General features: G+C 38.8%; 1 protein-coding gene across 2 annotated transcripts in view; it reads right to left on the reverse strand.

Annotated features, from left to right (window-relative positions):
• Window positions 1-6432: 6432 nt before the first annotated feature.
• LDB3 (LIM domain binding 3) overlaps window positions 6433-17305 on the reverse strand; it is a 137683-nt gene continuing 126810 nt past the window's right edge. For both annotated transcript variants that reach the window (XM_073353349.1, XM_073353350.1), the window contains 3 exons: window positions 13036-13205; window positions 11544-11580; window positions 6433-7414 (listed from right to left, as the gene is read on the reverse strand). In XM_073353349.1, the coding sequence (XP_073209450.1) occupies window positions 7318-7414; window positions 11544-11580; window positions 13036-13205 (304 nt within the window). In that variant the 3' untranslated portion in view covers window positions 6433-7317. The remainder of the gene's footprint in view (window positions 7415-11543; window positions 11581-13035; window positions 13206-17305) is intronic.

The following is a 17305-nucleotide window of genomic DNA, read 5'->3' on the forward strand; positions in this document are numbered from 1 at the left end:
TGGACTAGACTGGACCTGTATTCTGATCTAATGTGGTTGTTCCTATGTTTGAGTAGGGATTGTTCCATGACACCATGAGCACAAAACCACAAAGAAGTGTGAATGTTTATCCCTATATTTCTTGAAGTTGTATTATTGTAACTGTAATTATTCATTAACTTGACAACAAAGATGGCACAAAACATGAAGGAAGAAACAGTTAACAGAAGAGGACAAAAGGCTGAAAGTTACAGTGATTAACATGCTGGTTTAGTTTATGACTTTAGTGATCAGAAAAAGGGGGAGAGGAGGAAAGTCAGTGTCTCTTTCTCAGCCACTGCAGTTAAGAAAGTGGAGCAACCTACTCGAAAACTGACTGCAGTTTATCCTGCCAGAAAGTCTGCTTGCAAGTCTACCTTAGGGAAATATTGCTCTCTTAGAAGGCATCCTGGTTAGCACAGACTGAGCCAACACAGAAGAGGAAAAAATTACTATACATTAGGTGAAGAACATAGCAATCAATTCTGTATTTGCTCAACAGTCAGTACTGAAATAAATAAAAGCAACTGTTGTGTGTGTTTTTGGTGCCATTCATAAATATGCTGTAGTGTTAGGAAACAGCCATGTAACAGGTCTAGAATTGTTGTATGTGATTGCATAATAAGTGTAAGATACAGCCTTAAATTCCTTTCCAAGATTTATGTATACATATTCTGCATGCAAGTATATGTGTCCTAACTTATATTTGAATGCATTTGCTATCAGGCAGGTTTTGAGCACTAATTCAGTATATTTTATCAGGTTACTTTAGTAAGCAGTTATGCTTACAAAATTATGAATAAGAGGAGGAGTTTGAAATATGCGCAGAATGCATTTCAGAGAAGCAAATAAATTCACTTCAGATAGCTCTCCTCTTTATCCACCCATCTGATATAGAAGAAGTATAAGGTCCCAATCCTACAATTGGATCTGCTTGCATGGTTACTTCCAGCCTTGGGTAAGCCACAGAGATCTGCTACTGTTGATCCAATTGCAGGATCAGGGCCTTAGTTTTACATCTGTGACAGCTGCAGATAAATGAGAGCCAATGTTCAAATCTAGAGACCGCATAATTGGATCTAATTCCCCTCTCACCACCATGACTCCATTGACTCCTGATTTACACCAGTGTAAGAGGGAAAAGAATCAGTTCCAATAAGTCTTAGTGATGAGTGATAATTCTTTAAAAATAAATGGGCATGAATAAAAAAGTTCTAAAGTACTTTCTACCCTCTCTGCTCACTATTGCCCTAAATTTCATGCTCTGCCTCAGATAATTTTCAATTCCCCCAATTTCTAAGCCAAAAACCGAATGGTATGGATTAGAACAGGGGTTTTTCATAACACAGATCACAGTTAATATAGAGATTGTCTCGTGAATTCTCTTACTTTTCCTCCCTTCCATTTATAATTGCATGATATTCCTGTAGCAACTACAGCAATTACCTGGAAAATATTTAGTAAATTTTTAGCTGTCTTTAATGCAATTCAGCAGCTGGGAGTAATGAAGAGGAGCCAGTACTATATGATCAGCCATGCACTACTAACCAATGCTCTGTGAACCACTGAACCTCCACAGAGCACAGTTTGAAAACCTCTGGATTAGACATGCTTGATGTAACACTTAGTACATTCAAGAGCTAATTCTCCCTTACGATACTGAGGGCAACACAAGGATTCAGACAATCCATAGAGAAATGCAGTATTGCTACAGTGAGATCAACATCAGTGGAAGGACATATACATGCAACTTGCACTTAAGAGACAAATGAAAATTAAAGTAAAACTACAGTCCATGCAGGAAGGGTCAGTGATAAACAGGAGAATGTAGAAGACAAAGACAGGTGAAGAACAGTCTTTTCTTTCCCAATGCAGTTCAGTCCACAGTCACTAATGGTGGACCTAGAGCTATGACGAGGTTTGTTGGCTTACATGTGCTCCCCTCTACAGACTGATTTGAGGATGGGTTCACTCTTTTTGTTAACCTTGTATGGACTCCTCATTTTAAATGAATATTAATTAGACAGATTACAAATCATCATCATCACCGTCCTGGATCAGGCCATCTCTCCAGAAGGGGTGGCATGGAAACAAGTGGCCAGAAATTCATTGTTCCCACAAAACTACCAGACTAACAGTTTGTGGCGCCACTTTGCCACCAGCTTTCGTCAAGTTGCCTTCTCTGACATCAACCAGGTTTCCACATTAACCAGAAACTATCAAGGTTATTCACTATCCTTAAGTCATTGAAACTCTTATGTGTCAAGGGGGGCAGGGAGCGGCTGGAACAAGATAAAACTGATAACATTCTCATTATTTCCCGATTCTACTTAGGTGCCCTGCATGATGGAGTTAGTTACACACCTGGCTTTCTTTTTGTGAGACGCCCTGTGAAATAAGACATGGGTCCACCTAAGGATTTCAGTAGTCTACATAGCATATTCATGGATGGGAAGATTTGGCAATTGGGCAGGGTCAGAGGGTGCTAACAACTGGAGATTTTAGCAAATGAGGAAAGAGGACCAAGGTGTTTGTCTTGATTTGGGTGTGTCAGAAGGCTCTTACCAGCTTAAACGGGACACAGGTTCTTACAACTGAGAGTAGGGTTTGGGTATATTAATTTTCAAATATGGGGCTGGAGATCGTGATAGAACATTGAGAAGGGGAGGTCCTGAGTGCCTGACCAATGAGGGCACCACAGCCAGATATTCAATACATTCATAGAGTTAGTAGTGGTTGTTAACACATCAAATTCTAGCTTTTCACATTTACAAGCAAAATTGTGTGCAAGACACCCAGGAAGTTGCTGAAACCACACTGACAGGTCCCAGTCAATGAGTCTGGCAGAAGAAACTGTATCAAAGAAGCTTCAAAATCAAATCACTCTCTTGTAGGAACCAAAGTTTGAGTACGCTATAATGTCTCACGTCTGCTATCTTTGCATGAAGAATTCAGAAGCAGTTCTAATATAGAAGTATTTGAATTTCCAGCAGTGCTAAAATGGTCCCTACATACCCATCCCTTCTTACTGAACAAATACAATCTCAACTTGTCTCACACACAATGCATGAGAAACCATATTTTGGAGAAAGTGACCTCTTCACTGATTCGCTGTATAGCAAAAGCTTAAAATCCTTCCCACATAGGCAGGGTATGAGAAGGGGCAAGTAAGTAAAGTAGCCCCAGAGCATCTCCTCTCTCGCCATCCATTCATGCAGGAAGCATGAGAGGTCAGGTTCTTAAGCCTGGTTTCTCACAAACACACACTTGCCACGTTCCAGCATGCACTGCATGCAGTCAGTTATCCTGATGCAAGTCTAGTCACTGGAAGAGGGTAAGAGAGAGAGAGAGCATTTGAAGGGTACTGAAGGGCAAAACAAGGGTATTTAGGAAACAGATTAGTTGGGATCAAACAGGCTTAGAACACAGCAGAAAATGAGCATTTCCCTGTGTCATAACCAGACAAGCAGATTTACCTGGAAGGCCTTTCGTTTTGATTTCCTAGTAGCACCACCTTGGCTTTATCTTCATTAAATGTTATAAACATTGGGCTTTTTTGGGCAAGATTGCTGGGATGGTATCATTGCCCACATGCTACACTTTGTCTTCTTATTTGGGTTGTGGGCTCTTTACAAAACAACCCTTTGAAGCTAGCCTGCTGCACTGTCACCAACATTCCTCCACTGAACAAAACAATCATGTTTCAGATTATACCCTAAAGACAGACAGATACACCTGCCAACCACAAATGTCACTCCCAAGAGTTAGACCTTCTCACAGGGTGCTGAAAAATGAACTCTAATGTTATACGTCTCCATACTCTCTCTCCTTAACTTGCTATTTTAGGACAAAACAAAAGGCTCTTGAATATGGTATTATGGTTGAAAAGGATTAGAGGACAGCTCTGGCAAAGCAGTAGCAAGGTACTATGAACTAAGAAAATCTGTATAAATTAGTGATGGAGCCCATCCAGGCTAGAGCTGGCCTTAATCACAAGGCTAGTCACTTTCTGATGCCCCCTGCAAATTCTCATCAGTTCTCTGTCCATTACTTTCTTGAGCAGTGGGACTGAGTAAGAAGACAACTCCTGGCCTAACTTCTCCACTTCACAGTGGAAACCTAATTCCCAATCACAAGGAAAAAGTGGAAGATCTGTTAATGACATAAAACTGCTTCAGCTTGACTTTTCTGGCTTTGGATGGTTTGTGACACAATCTAAACATTAATTGAAGTGCAGATTTTTTTTAAGGAATTTTCCTTTTAAAATGAATTGTTAAAAGAAAAAAAAACCAGAAATAATTGTATTTGGTTTTCAAATGGTTTCATGAATATGATCCATCATTTGAGTCTGTTAAAATGGGACTGAACAAAACATTAGAATATGTGCTATATGAAATAATTTTGCATTAGTAATGGGGGATGGATTATCTTCAGTAATAGGTCTTTATTGTCTCTGATTTCTAGGATTGCATTTCAAACCTTAGAAGAGTTACATTTTTCTACAAAATTTTACATGAGCCCTATACAAACAATTAAAGAATTAAATGCTGATAAATTTAGAGATTATTTAGTTTATGTTTTCTGCATGTTTTCCAGGGAAGAGGAGGACAACTATTTCTAGTGCCCCTCCTCTACCTGACTCACTAGCTGGTTGCATGTGTTGCCTCCCCTGAATCTGGCTCTGGTAATTAAGCTGTTCGGATGTGCATTTAGGAAGAACTAGGGCAGACCAATCCCTTCTTTCAGTTACTGTTACGATACATTATACGTTTCATTTTTCTGATTATTCAAAAACCTACAAAGACTGAGAATTATGTTTAGATAGAAAGCACTTAAATTCTGGGGATTATTTCTGTCATTATTAGTGGCACCCGCCACTACTAATAAAACTACATACATTACAGTGTTTTGATAGTAAGTGCATACAATTCCTATTAACATTTACACTCTGGTTTTAATAATTCAGAAGTGATTTACTTCAATCTTAAACTAGACACAAAATATTTTAGCTTTGAAATATTTATCATTTTTTAAAAAATGAATACACTAAATTATATATTGATATTTTAAACTCTCTATAAATCTTCTATGTGAAATAGACTTTCACTTATTTGACCCAGATTCTGCTCTCAGTGACACCCTGGGAAAATCCAGAATAACTGCATTAACTTTAGTGGAGTTACTCTGGATTTACACAGATGTGAATGAGATCAGAATCTGGCCCTGGGCATTTCCATAAATTAAAATTATTAATAAATATTTATAATATGGCTTAATTTGTAATTGGATTGCCATGGTGATTATTAAAAAAAATAGTTATGGCATTTTCAAAAGCAACCACTGCCCACACTCTCTAAACACTCTTCCTAAGGAATTTTAATACAGCTCAATTTTTGAAACAGTATTCCATGTTGTGGAAGCCCATGCAAACCTCTCCAACTGAGGCAGCATTACATGTGCTTCTACAGCACAGAAGACAGATAGAAGTTTTAGTGAATTCAGCCCTGTCATGAAGAGTCAGATATTAGAACTAGAAGGCTGGGAACTAGCAAAAAGTACAAGAAAAATTTTAGTGTAACTCACTGACTTAGTGTTTGATCCACAACTATTGCTACCAGCTAACAGGCCTGCTCCAAAGCTCACAGATGTCAATGGACAAACTCCAGTAGGCTTTGGATAATGCCCCAACAGAGAAAATCTTTAGTTCAAGTGGTAGAGACCTGTGCTTAGTGCTGATGGTCCTTACTTCAATCCCTGCTGATGACTCATGGTGTGAATTGTTACAGTAACACCAGTTATCTCCACGGAAACCATGAACACACTTTAATTTAGACTACATTCTTTTTATATGACCATGAGAGCATTAACTATATATGAAAGAGCAATGGGAGCTTTCTTGATATCCTATTAGCAGAGAATAAGGGTATTTATTTTTGGACCTCTCTGTTAAACCTGCCTGATTTCAGATTATATATTTGAAAATAAAATTATTGTTGCAATGTTTGCAATATACTTGTTGAAACAAAGCTACCTCATTCTAACCCCCAGCAATGACCCACGTGTCAACACAGCAGGTATGTACTAAGTCAATATTAGCAACACCTCAGAGAATGCAGACTACCAAAGGAATTTGTGCAATTATTATAATTCCCTCTCCAAAATCCACAAAAATATCCTATTTTCTTTTGTTACTTAGAATTTATGTGTTCAGTTCTATTCTTGTCCTTTTATAGGCTACACCGAGCCTTCTAATTCAGATCATTTTGAGACCTGTAAGAATTATGTTTAATTGAGAAAATCTTATTGACAACGTTCTCTATTGTGGAAAGAAAATTTCCTCTCCTTCTCATATACTTCCAAGGTTTATTTTATTTTCCAGAGTAAAGTACTTGTGTAAAACAGGCACAGCATTACTTTAGTTTTTAAAATCCTTTTATTTCAGATAAAGCATGCTGCTATATACAGAAAAAAGTGAGGGATCAAAACAAGAGCAATACAGAATGAGCAGCACTTTGCCTGAAACTTACAACATGTTTTTAAAAACTCAGTACATGAATTGTCTCATATATTCTTTTTACTTCTAAACCATCTCTAACAAAGTGTCACATAGTCCCCTTTTCTTCACAGTCTAACAGCTGCCACATTCTACCTCTATCTTTCTCCCCAAGACAAATTCTGGTTTCAAAGGGAAAACTATAAGCAATGTTGCCAGCAGTGACTCTTAACAATATAGCACATCCAAGAAAAATAAACTTATCACATCTAGGGTCTTATCTGAAACATTTTTTAAATATTGAAATAAATTAAAAGGACTACGTATTTAGAACCTTTCGGCTCGGCTTAGTATGTTTTCCTTCCCAACTATCTAGCTCCAGTTTGACTTTCTTACAGCAGTAACACTTCCTGGAAAAGTATATCTCCCCTCAACCCCCAAGAAAATCTGACAATCATTTCTGTCTGTTTCTCTCTGTATTTAAATAAAGTATAATGGCTACATCTTTCCCCCATCAATACTTCAAAGTTATAATTTATCAGAAGGCAAAAAAAATCCCCTTTACAATGATGATCATTTGTAGGTCTGATTTTTTTTGTTGGGTTGTTTTTTTTTTTTGGGTGTGTGATAGTGGCGAAATATTGGGCTAGCAACAGAAAACAATAAAGGCAGGCACTCAGAGAAAACCCCCTATCTTATGTCTGTACTGTGTATATATATGATACCCCTAGGTTCTAACTCAGTAAAGCAGTTAATTCTTTAGTGTAATTTTATATCTTCCACATTTATTTGTTACACATGGGTTTTTAACTTTTAACATTAAGGATTTGCGCCGATAGGCCGTGATGCCAGTTGCGCAATTTGGCAAAGCGTGGGCTGTTACGTTCCGTTTCAAACCTTTCCCTGTGGCATGGAGAAAGAGAGAGAGAAAGAAAAAGACAGAGAGAGAGAAGAAGGAAGAAAGAAAGGGGTTAGGGAATGTAGCCACCACTCCCCTGCTTTATAACTAGGGCAATGGCAATTTATTTGGATTTATGTTACCTCCCAAAATAAAGGCAAACTAGGCTGGGTGATCCTTTTCCAGAGAAATTTGGAAAGCTTTTTAGATTTGTAATTTTGAGCTGTAATGTAACACAAATTTGTATTCCTTGGTTTTGGTTTTGTTTGACAGGGCTGCTTTTGCTAGAAATTCTCAGCATAATTCTACTGTTTTCCTGCCAGGAGACTCTCAGCTTTTTTTCCAGCTGAGCAGGAAGTGAAAGTCAACATTGTACAAGACAAAATCATTGCAAACATTTCCTATCCTGTAATATCTAGGTCAGCCTATATCTTTTCTCATAAGGACCAAAAGCTGCAAATTGGAGCGATGTTTCCTCATAGCTTTTTTGCTTTTGTTAGAGATTAGGCAACGAGAACCTGAAATCCTTCAAATGTGGTATTTAAATAAGTATCTCCAGTCAATTGAGTTAAAAACAGAACAACACAGAGGCAGAATCTGTACAGTGCTGATCACCTCCTTCCAATATCTAAGCATTCTCAACTTCCATCAACTTCAATAGGACAGAAGGGCACTCAGCACCTCACAGGTGGTGTTCTACTTCTTTCAGGATTGGACCTTTTCTGGATACTGTACTCTGGTTTAGGCCCCAGGTTTTTTAAGTTAAAAATATAAACAAGGGGGGGGTGGAGGAGCAGAGAAGAGAACTTTACAAACCCTAATGGAAATTAAAATGTTCACTTGATTTGTGCATGTGTTTGTTTCAAAGCAGACAAGTTCATTTCTCCTGAATGGCTGATATCCAAACACAAAACCACTGTATTAATGCAGGAGAGCCAGAGAGTGAAACTGATTAGAGAAACAGAAAATAAACAGACCAGGGTAGTTTCACTTTCCAAGCTTTACAAAGCACAAAAAACAAACAAACAAAAAAAAACAACAACAGAATACTGTAAATGGTGACAAGTACTTTAACTTTTTTAATTTTTCAGTTTCTAACAGCATAATATGATGCAAATAACACTTCTAAGGGACTGTTGATGTATGATTTCTCAAATGCCACTTTATGCTTATAAAAATAAAATGATTCAGAATACCTCTAGCTGTGATGCTGCAACTTTGAGAGGTATTTTTTCCAAGCAATGTACAGGGTGGTAGCTATGTAAGTTCAACTGGATTTAATAGGAATCATGAAGTTTAAGAAATCTCTCAATGTTTTGAAGATATATCCCTCCATCTCCATGTACGGAAAGGTATTAGTTCAAGAGATGTCTGTTTTACTGGCGATAGACAAATTACTTATCAAATTTTCAACAAAACATTCATTACAATCCCAATGTAAAGGAAAGGTTTCATAACAAATGGTAATCTTACATCAAAAGTACCTCAAAAAGTGCCTTTCATCCACTACCACATGTGCCTGTGTGGCTGCCAGTATAACTTGAACAAAAGAGCCATAAAACACACTTATTAATATGAAGTGAAACAGGCATTTTGCCATCAGAAAATTCCTGCATATTATGGGCTCTGTTCAAAGTACATGCCAGTATGTATGACAATAGGCACCAAGTCTAGGGATGAACACTTGTATTAAAAAGAGGTCCCCCATATAGGAAAGTTACTTGTGTTTTCCTTCTTTGAAAATGTCTAAAAGAAAAAAGTAGACATGGAGCTGCCACTAAGTTTGAGTCAATCCTTACTATTGTTCACACTGAACAAAGTTGATACACAGAGAACAGAGGAAAAGCACAAGAGAGAAGAGAGCACTCTTGGCAGTCATGACTTTGGACCAAAATTCTCCATTACATGAGAATTCTGACAGTTTAACTTGCGTGTACATGAAACTTTTCCATAAGGGATGGCATCTGACAGTCTGATATAGAGCTCAAACCAATGGATCTCTAAAGAACAGCAAGAACTCCTGCAGGATTTGTACCTCCAGGAGATCCCCTCCTTTGGCTGCCCCAGAAACCCCCACTGTGGATTTCAAACCATGGAAGAGTAACAATGTATAATTTTGCAGGCTCTGTCTACAGTAATTTATGCTGCTGGGAGCCTGGGGGTGGAGCTTAGCATAATGCACACCCGTTTATACCTTCTGACCTTTTGAAACTAGCACTCTGTGGAGGGGTTTCTGCTGTATTGGGTAAGAGGGCGGAAGAAGAGGGCAGCATGCTATAGATATGTCACTCCCTCCTTCCATGCCTTCCAAAACTAGATCTTTGGACACAGGTTGTTCTCTGCATATAAAAGCAGAGAGAAGCATGGGGGTGGAGGTGGGGGATGGGGATAGGAAGAATGTGTGCGTAACTGTCCAAATTACATTCCCTTCAGCATTGGTTAGAAGGACAAGCGCACCTTTAAAAGTCTTTGTATAACATTCCCCAGTGACTTATATTCAGTGTCATTAACATTTCCTTATTAAAAAAAGATAATGGAAAATGATACATCAGAAGTGCACAATGCTGACAACATAAAATACACAAAGGATAATATCATGTACTTTAAATTACATCAAATAAGAAGTGCAATTTACAGTACAAACACTTATGTGTTATTAACCAATTATTCTTTTAAAATCTATCCAATTCCAAGTGTTTTTTTCAACACCCAGGCCTTTCAATATGCATCTTCTATTTATGGACCACAGCTAAAGCTCATGAAGGGCTGGCTAAATTCTGCCCACAAACAGATGTATGGGAGCCAGGCCCCTGAATCAGCAGACAGAATTTAGTTCTAGTGAAGGTCCTTCCTGTACATAGTGTTTGTTTGGATACTGCAGGATTTGTTTTAAGTTCCACTGAAGTTAACAGAACTTCAGTACATACTTGCTGAATCGAGACTTACAATGAAATCAACAGGAATTGTGTTTGCACATTTGAAGACAGAATTTAGTGCAAGAGTGGCACAGTCTCAGACTGATATGGAGGTATCTAGCTATGCAACTTTCAATGAACTGTTGTGGAACCTGGATAGGAAATACATCCAGTTGAAAATATATCCCTTGGATTTGTATTTTCATATTGTAAGTAAAAACGTTCCTGTTTTGCTCATCGACTCATCATTTGTAACCCTACATTAAGTGCAGAAGAATCAAAAGTCCAAAACCTTGCATATAAACCATTTCGTAATAACACAAGTTAAACACTGGGTGGGCAAAATACCAGACAGATCACAAACCAAACAATCTGTTTAAAACATTTTTGGCAAGATACAGATGTGGAATATGTAAATAGAATACATCAGGCTAGAACCCCATACACTCTAGTTCATTCACAAGTTGCTGAACTAGATGCAGAAATCTCTGGGTAAAATCTATGGCTTGTGTTATGCAGAAGTCAGACCAGATGATCATAACTGTTCGTAATAGCCTTACAGTTTAGGCCTTTATGAGTCTAGGAATGTGTAAAATCCTTACTGGCAGAACATTTGAAAATGGATATGTACTTTTCTCCAGTAGCAAAAGCAGTCCTGTATCCTCATACTGTGTATTATCTAAAAAAAATATAATTTTTTTCTGTTTCACATAAAATATATTCAGGTGATGATTATTCCATGTCTGTAATTGGAAACAACTACATTACTATATCATGTCAGCTGAATCAAGTGCCAATCACAGGATCATCCAAATAAATTGCACATTAAATTTCAACACTACCACAATATCATATATTTTCATCTAGTTACAGAATTGAATGCAGTCACATAGGGCCTGATCCTATGAGCCCAGCACAAACAGCACTCCCACTGAAGTCAATGGGAATTCCATGTGCCAAGAGCTTGCAAGACTGAGTACTCGTTCCAGGATTTTGTACTGTATTACACCTAACTGTCACATTGTTACCCTTTCAATCGAGCACTTCTTGCAGATTTCTAAGCCAACAGCATTTTCATTTTAGTGATTGTTGAGTAAATGTGTTAGAATATTTAAGAAAAAAAATCTAGTTTTGTATTTTCATATTAATGCCATTTTAGAGCATTAGGTAGTGGTTATCAGTAAGAATAAGGCCATAATGCCTGCTGCTAGTTGCCTACCTTGATCTCCTCAGGGCTTCTTCATCTGGGTCTTGCACTGCAGAAGAGAAAATGATTCTGTTAAAAAAACCTACTAGATGAGGCCCACAATCCAACCCCAAGTTACCAGAAAAGCATAAAAGAAAATAACATCTAAGGGGATAAGCATGGCAGCTTTCCACCTTTAGGTCACACAGAGATATAAAGTGAGCAGGAGCAACTCTGGCTTCCGTGGAATTTATAGGGTTAGAAAGTGGGGCAGTGGTAAGAGGTTGCAGTTGTACTACTTTCTCAGCCACCTACCAGCAGCTGATTCATAGTTTGTCTTGGTTGTGCACAAGGACCCAGAGCGGGCTTTCTGCTCCTTGGGAAGAGCCTGGAAAAGTGGCAGCTTCACACGTAGAGGTCATGCGGGGGAAACACTGGGTAAATGGTGCCTGTCTCCCAATGATGGAATGAGAGTAGTCATGAAATCCCCCAAACTCCCTGCTATCTAAATTAGGAATAAGATGTGAAGTTGGTGTCCGATGGTCAGAAAAAAGAATTGCATGGGCAATAAACACAGAACCTCAACCTCCTGTGTCATCTGTGGACTTGGGTCAGGGTCTAGTGTCTAGGTAACATGGCTGCTAGAAAATCATAGGTACGGTGCAAATGAGTTTCCATTTTCTGATTTCAGTGTGCCCACTGTGTAAAAGTATATTACAACAGATGCTAAGATGATCATTGCCTTTCAAATGAATTAGCAGTTTTGTAAACCTAGCCCCCTGAGAAGTGAGAATTCCTACTTGATTATACCAATTACATTAGATCAGCAGTTCTCAGACTGTGGGTCAGGACCCCATTTTAATGGGATCGCTGGGGCTGGCGTTATACTTGCTGAGATCCAGGGCTGAAGCCCAAGCCCCACCGCCTGGGGCCGAAGTGGAAGCCCGAGGGCTTCAGCCCGGGGTTGCAGGGCAGAGACTACAGGCCCCCTGCCTGGAGCTGAAGCCCTTGGACTTTGACTTTGGACCCCCCTGCCAGGGGGCTTGGACTTTGCCCTCCCCGCCCCCCACCTGGGGCAGCTGCACTCAGCGGGGGGGGGTGTGGCTGAGGCTTTGGTCCCCCTCCTGGGGTCATGTAGTAATTTTTGTTGTCAGAAGGTGGTCGTGGTGCAATGAAATTTGAGAACCCCTGCATTAGATTGTTGGGGGGTGGGGAACCTACACTAGCCCAAGACATTCTAGGATCTTGTTTAGTTAATGACTATTATTAGCACTCACCACAATAAAATAAGAATAGTACTCATGGCTGATCAAATATTTCCTTTATAGGAAACAATGTGACAGTTAGCATTTAGGTTTGCTAATCCCCTTTGAACTAGATTTAGAGCTTTGTGAGTTTAACCCACATTGGGGAGCTTTACTGAAGGAAGGGAGTCATCTTTGAGACTCAACAGCTAGTGTATAAAAGAGGAAAGAAAAATAAAATTAATCTTAAAACAAATTTGGGGCTTCATTGTTTGACTTACTGTACTCCGTTCCCGTCATCTGGGCGAGGATGCGGAAAGACTTGGACTGCAGATTGGCAGAACGGCGAGTCCAGTCATCAAGCTCATCCTCAGACTTGTTCTGAGTTTTAAGCACAGCCTGATACACTGGAGAGGCACTGTCAATGTGAGGATCTTTAACAGGAAGGCTACTGCAATGCAGAAAAGGGCGCATTATAAAACAGCACATACTGGGTTTGCCCCCCTACCCTACCTCATGTTGCAGTTTCTATTCCAAAACAACCAACAACAAAAACCAAAAACATTGTTTTTGAAAAAAACCACTTGCCTAAGAAATAAACAAATTACAGTAGATCAAAAACATGTGAATCGAGAACATTTCAGTTCACTTTGTCTTTAACATTGCATATTATTATTATTCAAACCAATATGTTTACTGGTCTGTCCATGACCCCTAAGCCAACACAGCCACAAAATTATGGCAGTAATATATCAATATAAAGCAATAAAGGATGGTCAGCAAGTCAAGATTACTGGACCAATTGAGTATTGTTACCCCTATAATTTGTGCATAGTGAATGCCTCATGTTGTGGAGCTAATTAACTGACCCTAGAGTATATTATTGCAGTTGTGGAACTGGACTATTTTAAGGTTACACCGAAAAGGAGAAAATATATTTTGATATTAAAAAGTTAATTTAGTACAGTTTTTTTAATTCTTTCCAGAGTTAGGCTGGTACCAAAACGTTGAATCCAAACACTTCAGAACATTAGAAAATCTGGATTCGAACTCAAAGCTCAGACACTTCTCTAGTTATTTCATATTTCAAACCTTCACGATTAAACTATACCTAATGTTTATGATCCCTCTGATGACCTTGCACAGACTGTATAGGAAGAACCATTCAGTTTTGCATACCTAGAGCCCAAACTACAAAAGTTCATGAGACACCCTACAACACCAATTGAGTTAACCTCTAATTTGATTTATGACGCAAGCTGGAAGTAGACATGGTCATTTAATAGTTTTTTCCCATCAAAATAACTTTTGCATAGTGTGCAGTTAAATTAAATATTAATAGAGCTGCAGATACATACATTGATGGTGATGTGTGCAGTCATGTCATACCTTGGGTCCAGGACTCCTCTAAATACAAGATTATTTCTGAAGTGAGTGATTTACATTATAACTGTATGATCCATGCCTTACAGAGCTTTGGAAGTGGCATGCTCGATGTCATGAAAATTGAGAAATAGCTATTTTAAAAATTAAGGGCCATATTGTCCAATGAGCTCCCTGCCATAAAGGGCAAGGAATCAGAGCAGCCACCTGCTATAAAACCTTCCTCTAAAGCCCAGGCAGTTGCCCAAACTTCCTACTTGGCAAGATACAATTCTCTAGAGAAGACCCACAAAAAGCAAAAATGGGGGTGTGGTTTGACAATGTGAGAGGAGTCAGGGAAAAGCCAAAGTAACTGATATGACACTAAAAAGAAAAGGAGTACTTGTGGCACCTTAGAGACTAACCAATTTATTTATTGCAGACTTTGCTGCAGTTTCCACGGCATGCATCCGATGAAGTGAGCTGTAGCTCACGAAAGCTCATGCTCAAATAAATTGGTTAGTCTCTAAGGTGCCACAAGTACTCCTTTTATTTTTGCGAATACAGACTAACACGGCTGTTACTCTGAAACCTGATATGACACTGTGCAGACAATAATATAATTTGCCACAGGAAAAAGCATGGGGATGTGTGTGTTTCATGTCAGAATAGAAATCACAGAATCGTAGGACTGGAAGGGACCTTGAGAGGTCATCTAGTCCAGTCCCCTGCACTCATGGCAGGACTAAGTATTATCTTGACCATCCCTGATAGGTGTTTGTCTAACCTGCTCTTAAAAATCTCCAGTGATGGAGATTCCACAACCTCCCGAGGCAATTTATTCCAGTGCTCAACCACCCTGACAAGGGGCTTGGAAATACTGTATTTAAATATGCCATGTATCCCTATTCCCTACATAAGCCAGTCTGAAAGAGCACTATAGTGTATATCATCCCCTATGGACTCATCTCTAAAGGGGGTATTTGCAGCTGTTCCTTCCTCCCGCCCTCCCCAGGATATGCTACCTTCCAGCTTTCCTGAGAATCCGACAGAATGCTAGGAAGCAGTACACTAAGCTTAATTTCCCATTCTTTTGCACTTCTTACACAAAAGGGGAACATTCTTAACATAATGGACTAATTTTTCACTGTTGGACCATAAATTAGATTATGCCCATAAAATGGCTTCTACCAGGGTAAACCCTGCCACAGTGCACAGAAGTGAGATGGAACGTCTGCCCCGTTGGAAGAGTGCAGGAACAGAAAGAAGCTAACGCCTCACTTTTGGTGTCTACCTTATGTCTTTCTATAGTACCCATCACCATGGTATCTAAGTGCTGACAGGTGTGGGAACATTGGGGGACTAGCTTGTCTCGCAAAGGTAGCACTGATTCTGAACATCCCTCTGAAGTCTTCACCAGCAAAGTTCCTGTGTGGCTCCAGCTGTAAACTAAAGCTGCATTCCTCTCTCATCCCATCCCCCTGGACACCCTGAGGGAAGATGGGGAGGGACAGCATTAGCCTCCCTTAACTGAATCTTCCATGTGGAACAGCAGGCCTTGCTAATGCAAGGAGGTATAAATTTCCCCTTCCACTGAGGCACTAGTGAATTAAGCCTTGTATCAGAAACATCCTTAGTATGAGGGCTAATGAAGAAATTTTGTAACGTGAATAGAAAGGAAAGAAATTAAGCCTACATTACAGTCATTCAATTTTCATGTCTCACCCCTCAAGCTACTCTCCATGAGAAGCATGAAAATAAAAAATATAAATAACATTTTGTCCCTCACAGCAAATGATTTAGTAAAGGTTTCCAATTCGGTGGTAAAATTTTCATGTTTCCAACTACACTTCATACGTTCATTTTTCTATTGAGTAAGCAGCATCTTTTGCTTTTTTTTACTGTAATGGATGACTGGCTGCCTATTACTGGCTAACAACTGATTAACTTTATATCCCCAGACTTACATTTTGATCCTGCAGGAGATTAAAACACTGCTGTGTTTGATGGCAAATTTCACTGGGGCAGAATGATGGACACTGGATAATAAAACCCAGTGGATGGATGGTACTGCTGACTTCAACGATCAGCTATGTGTTACTGTGACAGTACTAGCATTTGGGTCATGGACAGATAGACAAGTTCATTTTGTTAAATCCTCTACTTACACTGCTTTGTTCTTGTATTATGATGGACTTACAGAAAAAAATTTGATTAAAACTATAAATATAAAAATGCCCAATAGCTCACATGTGGCTGTGCAGCTGTAGAGATTGAGTCTGAGATTTCAGAATAGAAATATGTATCAGGGTATATTAATATCTTTATGGCAGACAATAAAGACAGGAAATGGATTCTGGTAAATTAACCTTCCCTCATTGAATGAAGTGCCTCACTCTAAGTCAAACTAGGTTATCTAGTTGAGCAAAACATATTGGAACATTTCCAATTATGCCTTTAATGCAATAGGCCTTTATCTTTGTTTGAATCATAATTATACCACAAATAAGTACTGGGATATATGAACCAGTAGGAATGGCAGTGTATAATCCAGAGCAACACTGTGGCTGGTTATGGTCTTTCCAAAAGCTTAGATGAGGCACCTGACTCTTTCAGAAAACTTGATAATGGGGGGTAGGGGGTTACTACTATGCCCTTTCTTCATTTTAAAGTTTGTTTTCCTAGCGTGTGTGTGCACACAAAAAAATCTGCCCAAATAATTCAGGGCATTTTGCTATGATTGAATAGAAAATTATACCTTTGTTCCCATCATTAGGTGGGTCATGCATTCACAGCAAAATTAATTTGCACCAATATAAGCTCTATAGACAATCAAACCTCTTTGAATAAGGAGTAAAGAGTCTGTGACTTTCTATTTATTATAAACTATGGCTCAACAAGTGGGCCATATACTAAAATCTACTTAATTTTAACTCAGTTCTTACTCAGGTAACAAAAGGTTGAGTAAAAGCTAAGTAAGGTCTTCAGGATTTGACCCTTGATGTAAAGATACAGTTGAATTTCTATGAAGGAGTGTATTTGATCCATATAAATACTGAATGGATGGCATTTTGATTCCAATTAATAACAAAAGCAATTACAGAAATTATCAAAGACTTATAAGGAATTGTAAAATAGCCATCCATTTTTGTTTGTTATAAAGAAAATCTAGAGTCTGTTATTGTTGCT

Source organism: Lepidochelys kempii, chromosome 7 (assembly GCF_965140265.1).
Source record: "Lepidochelys kempii isolate rLepKem1 chromosome 7, rLepKem1.hap2, whole genome shotgun sequence".
NCBI lineage: Eukaryota > Metazoa > Chordata > Testudines > Cheloniidae > Lepidochelys > Lepidochelys kempii.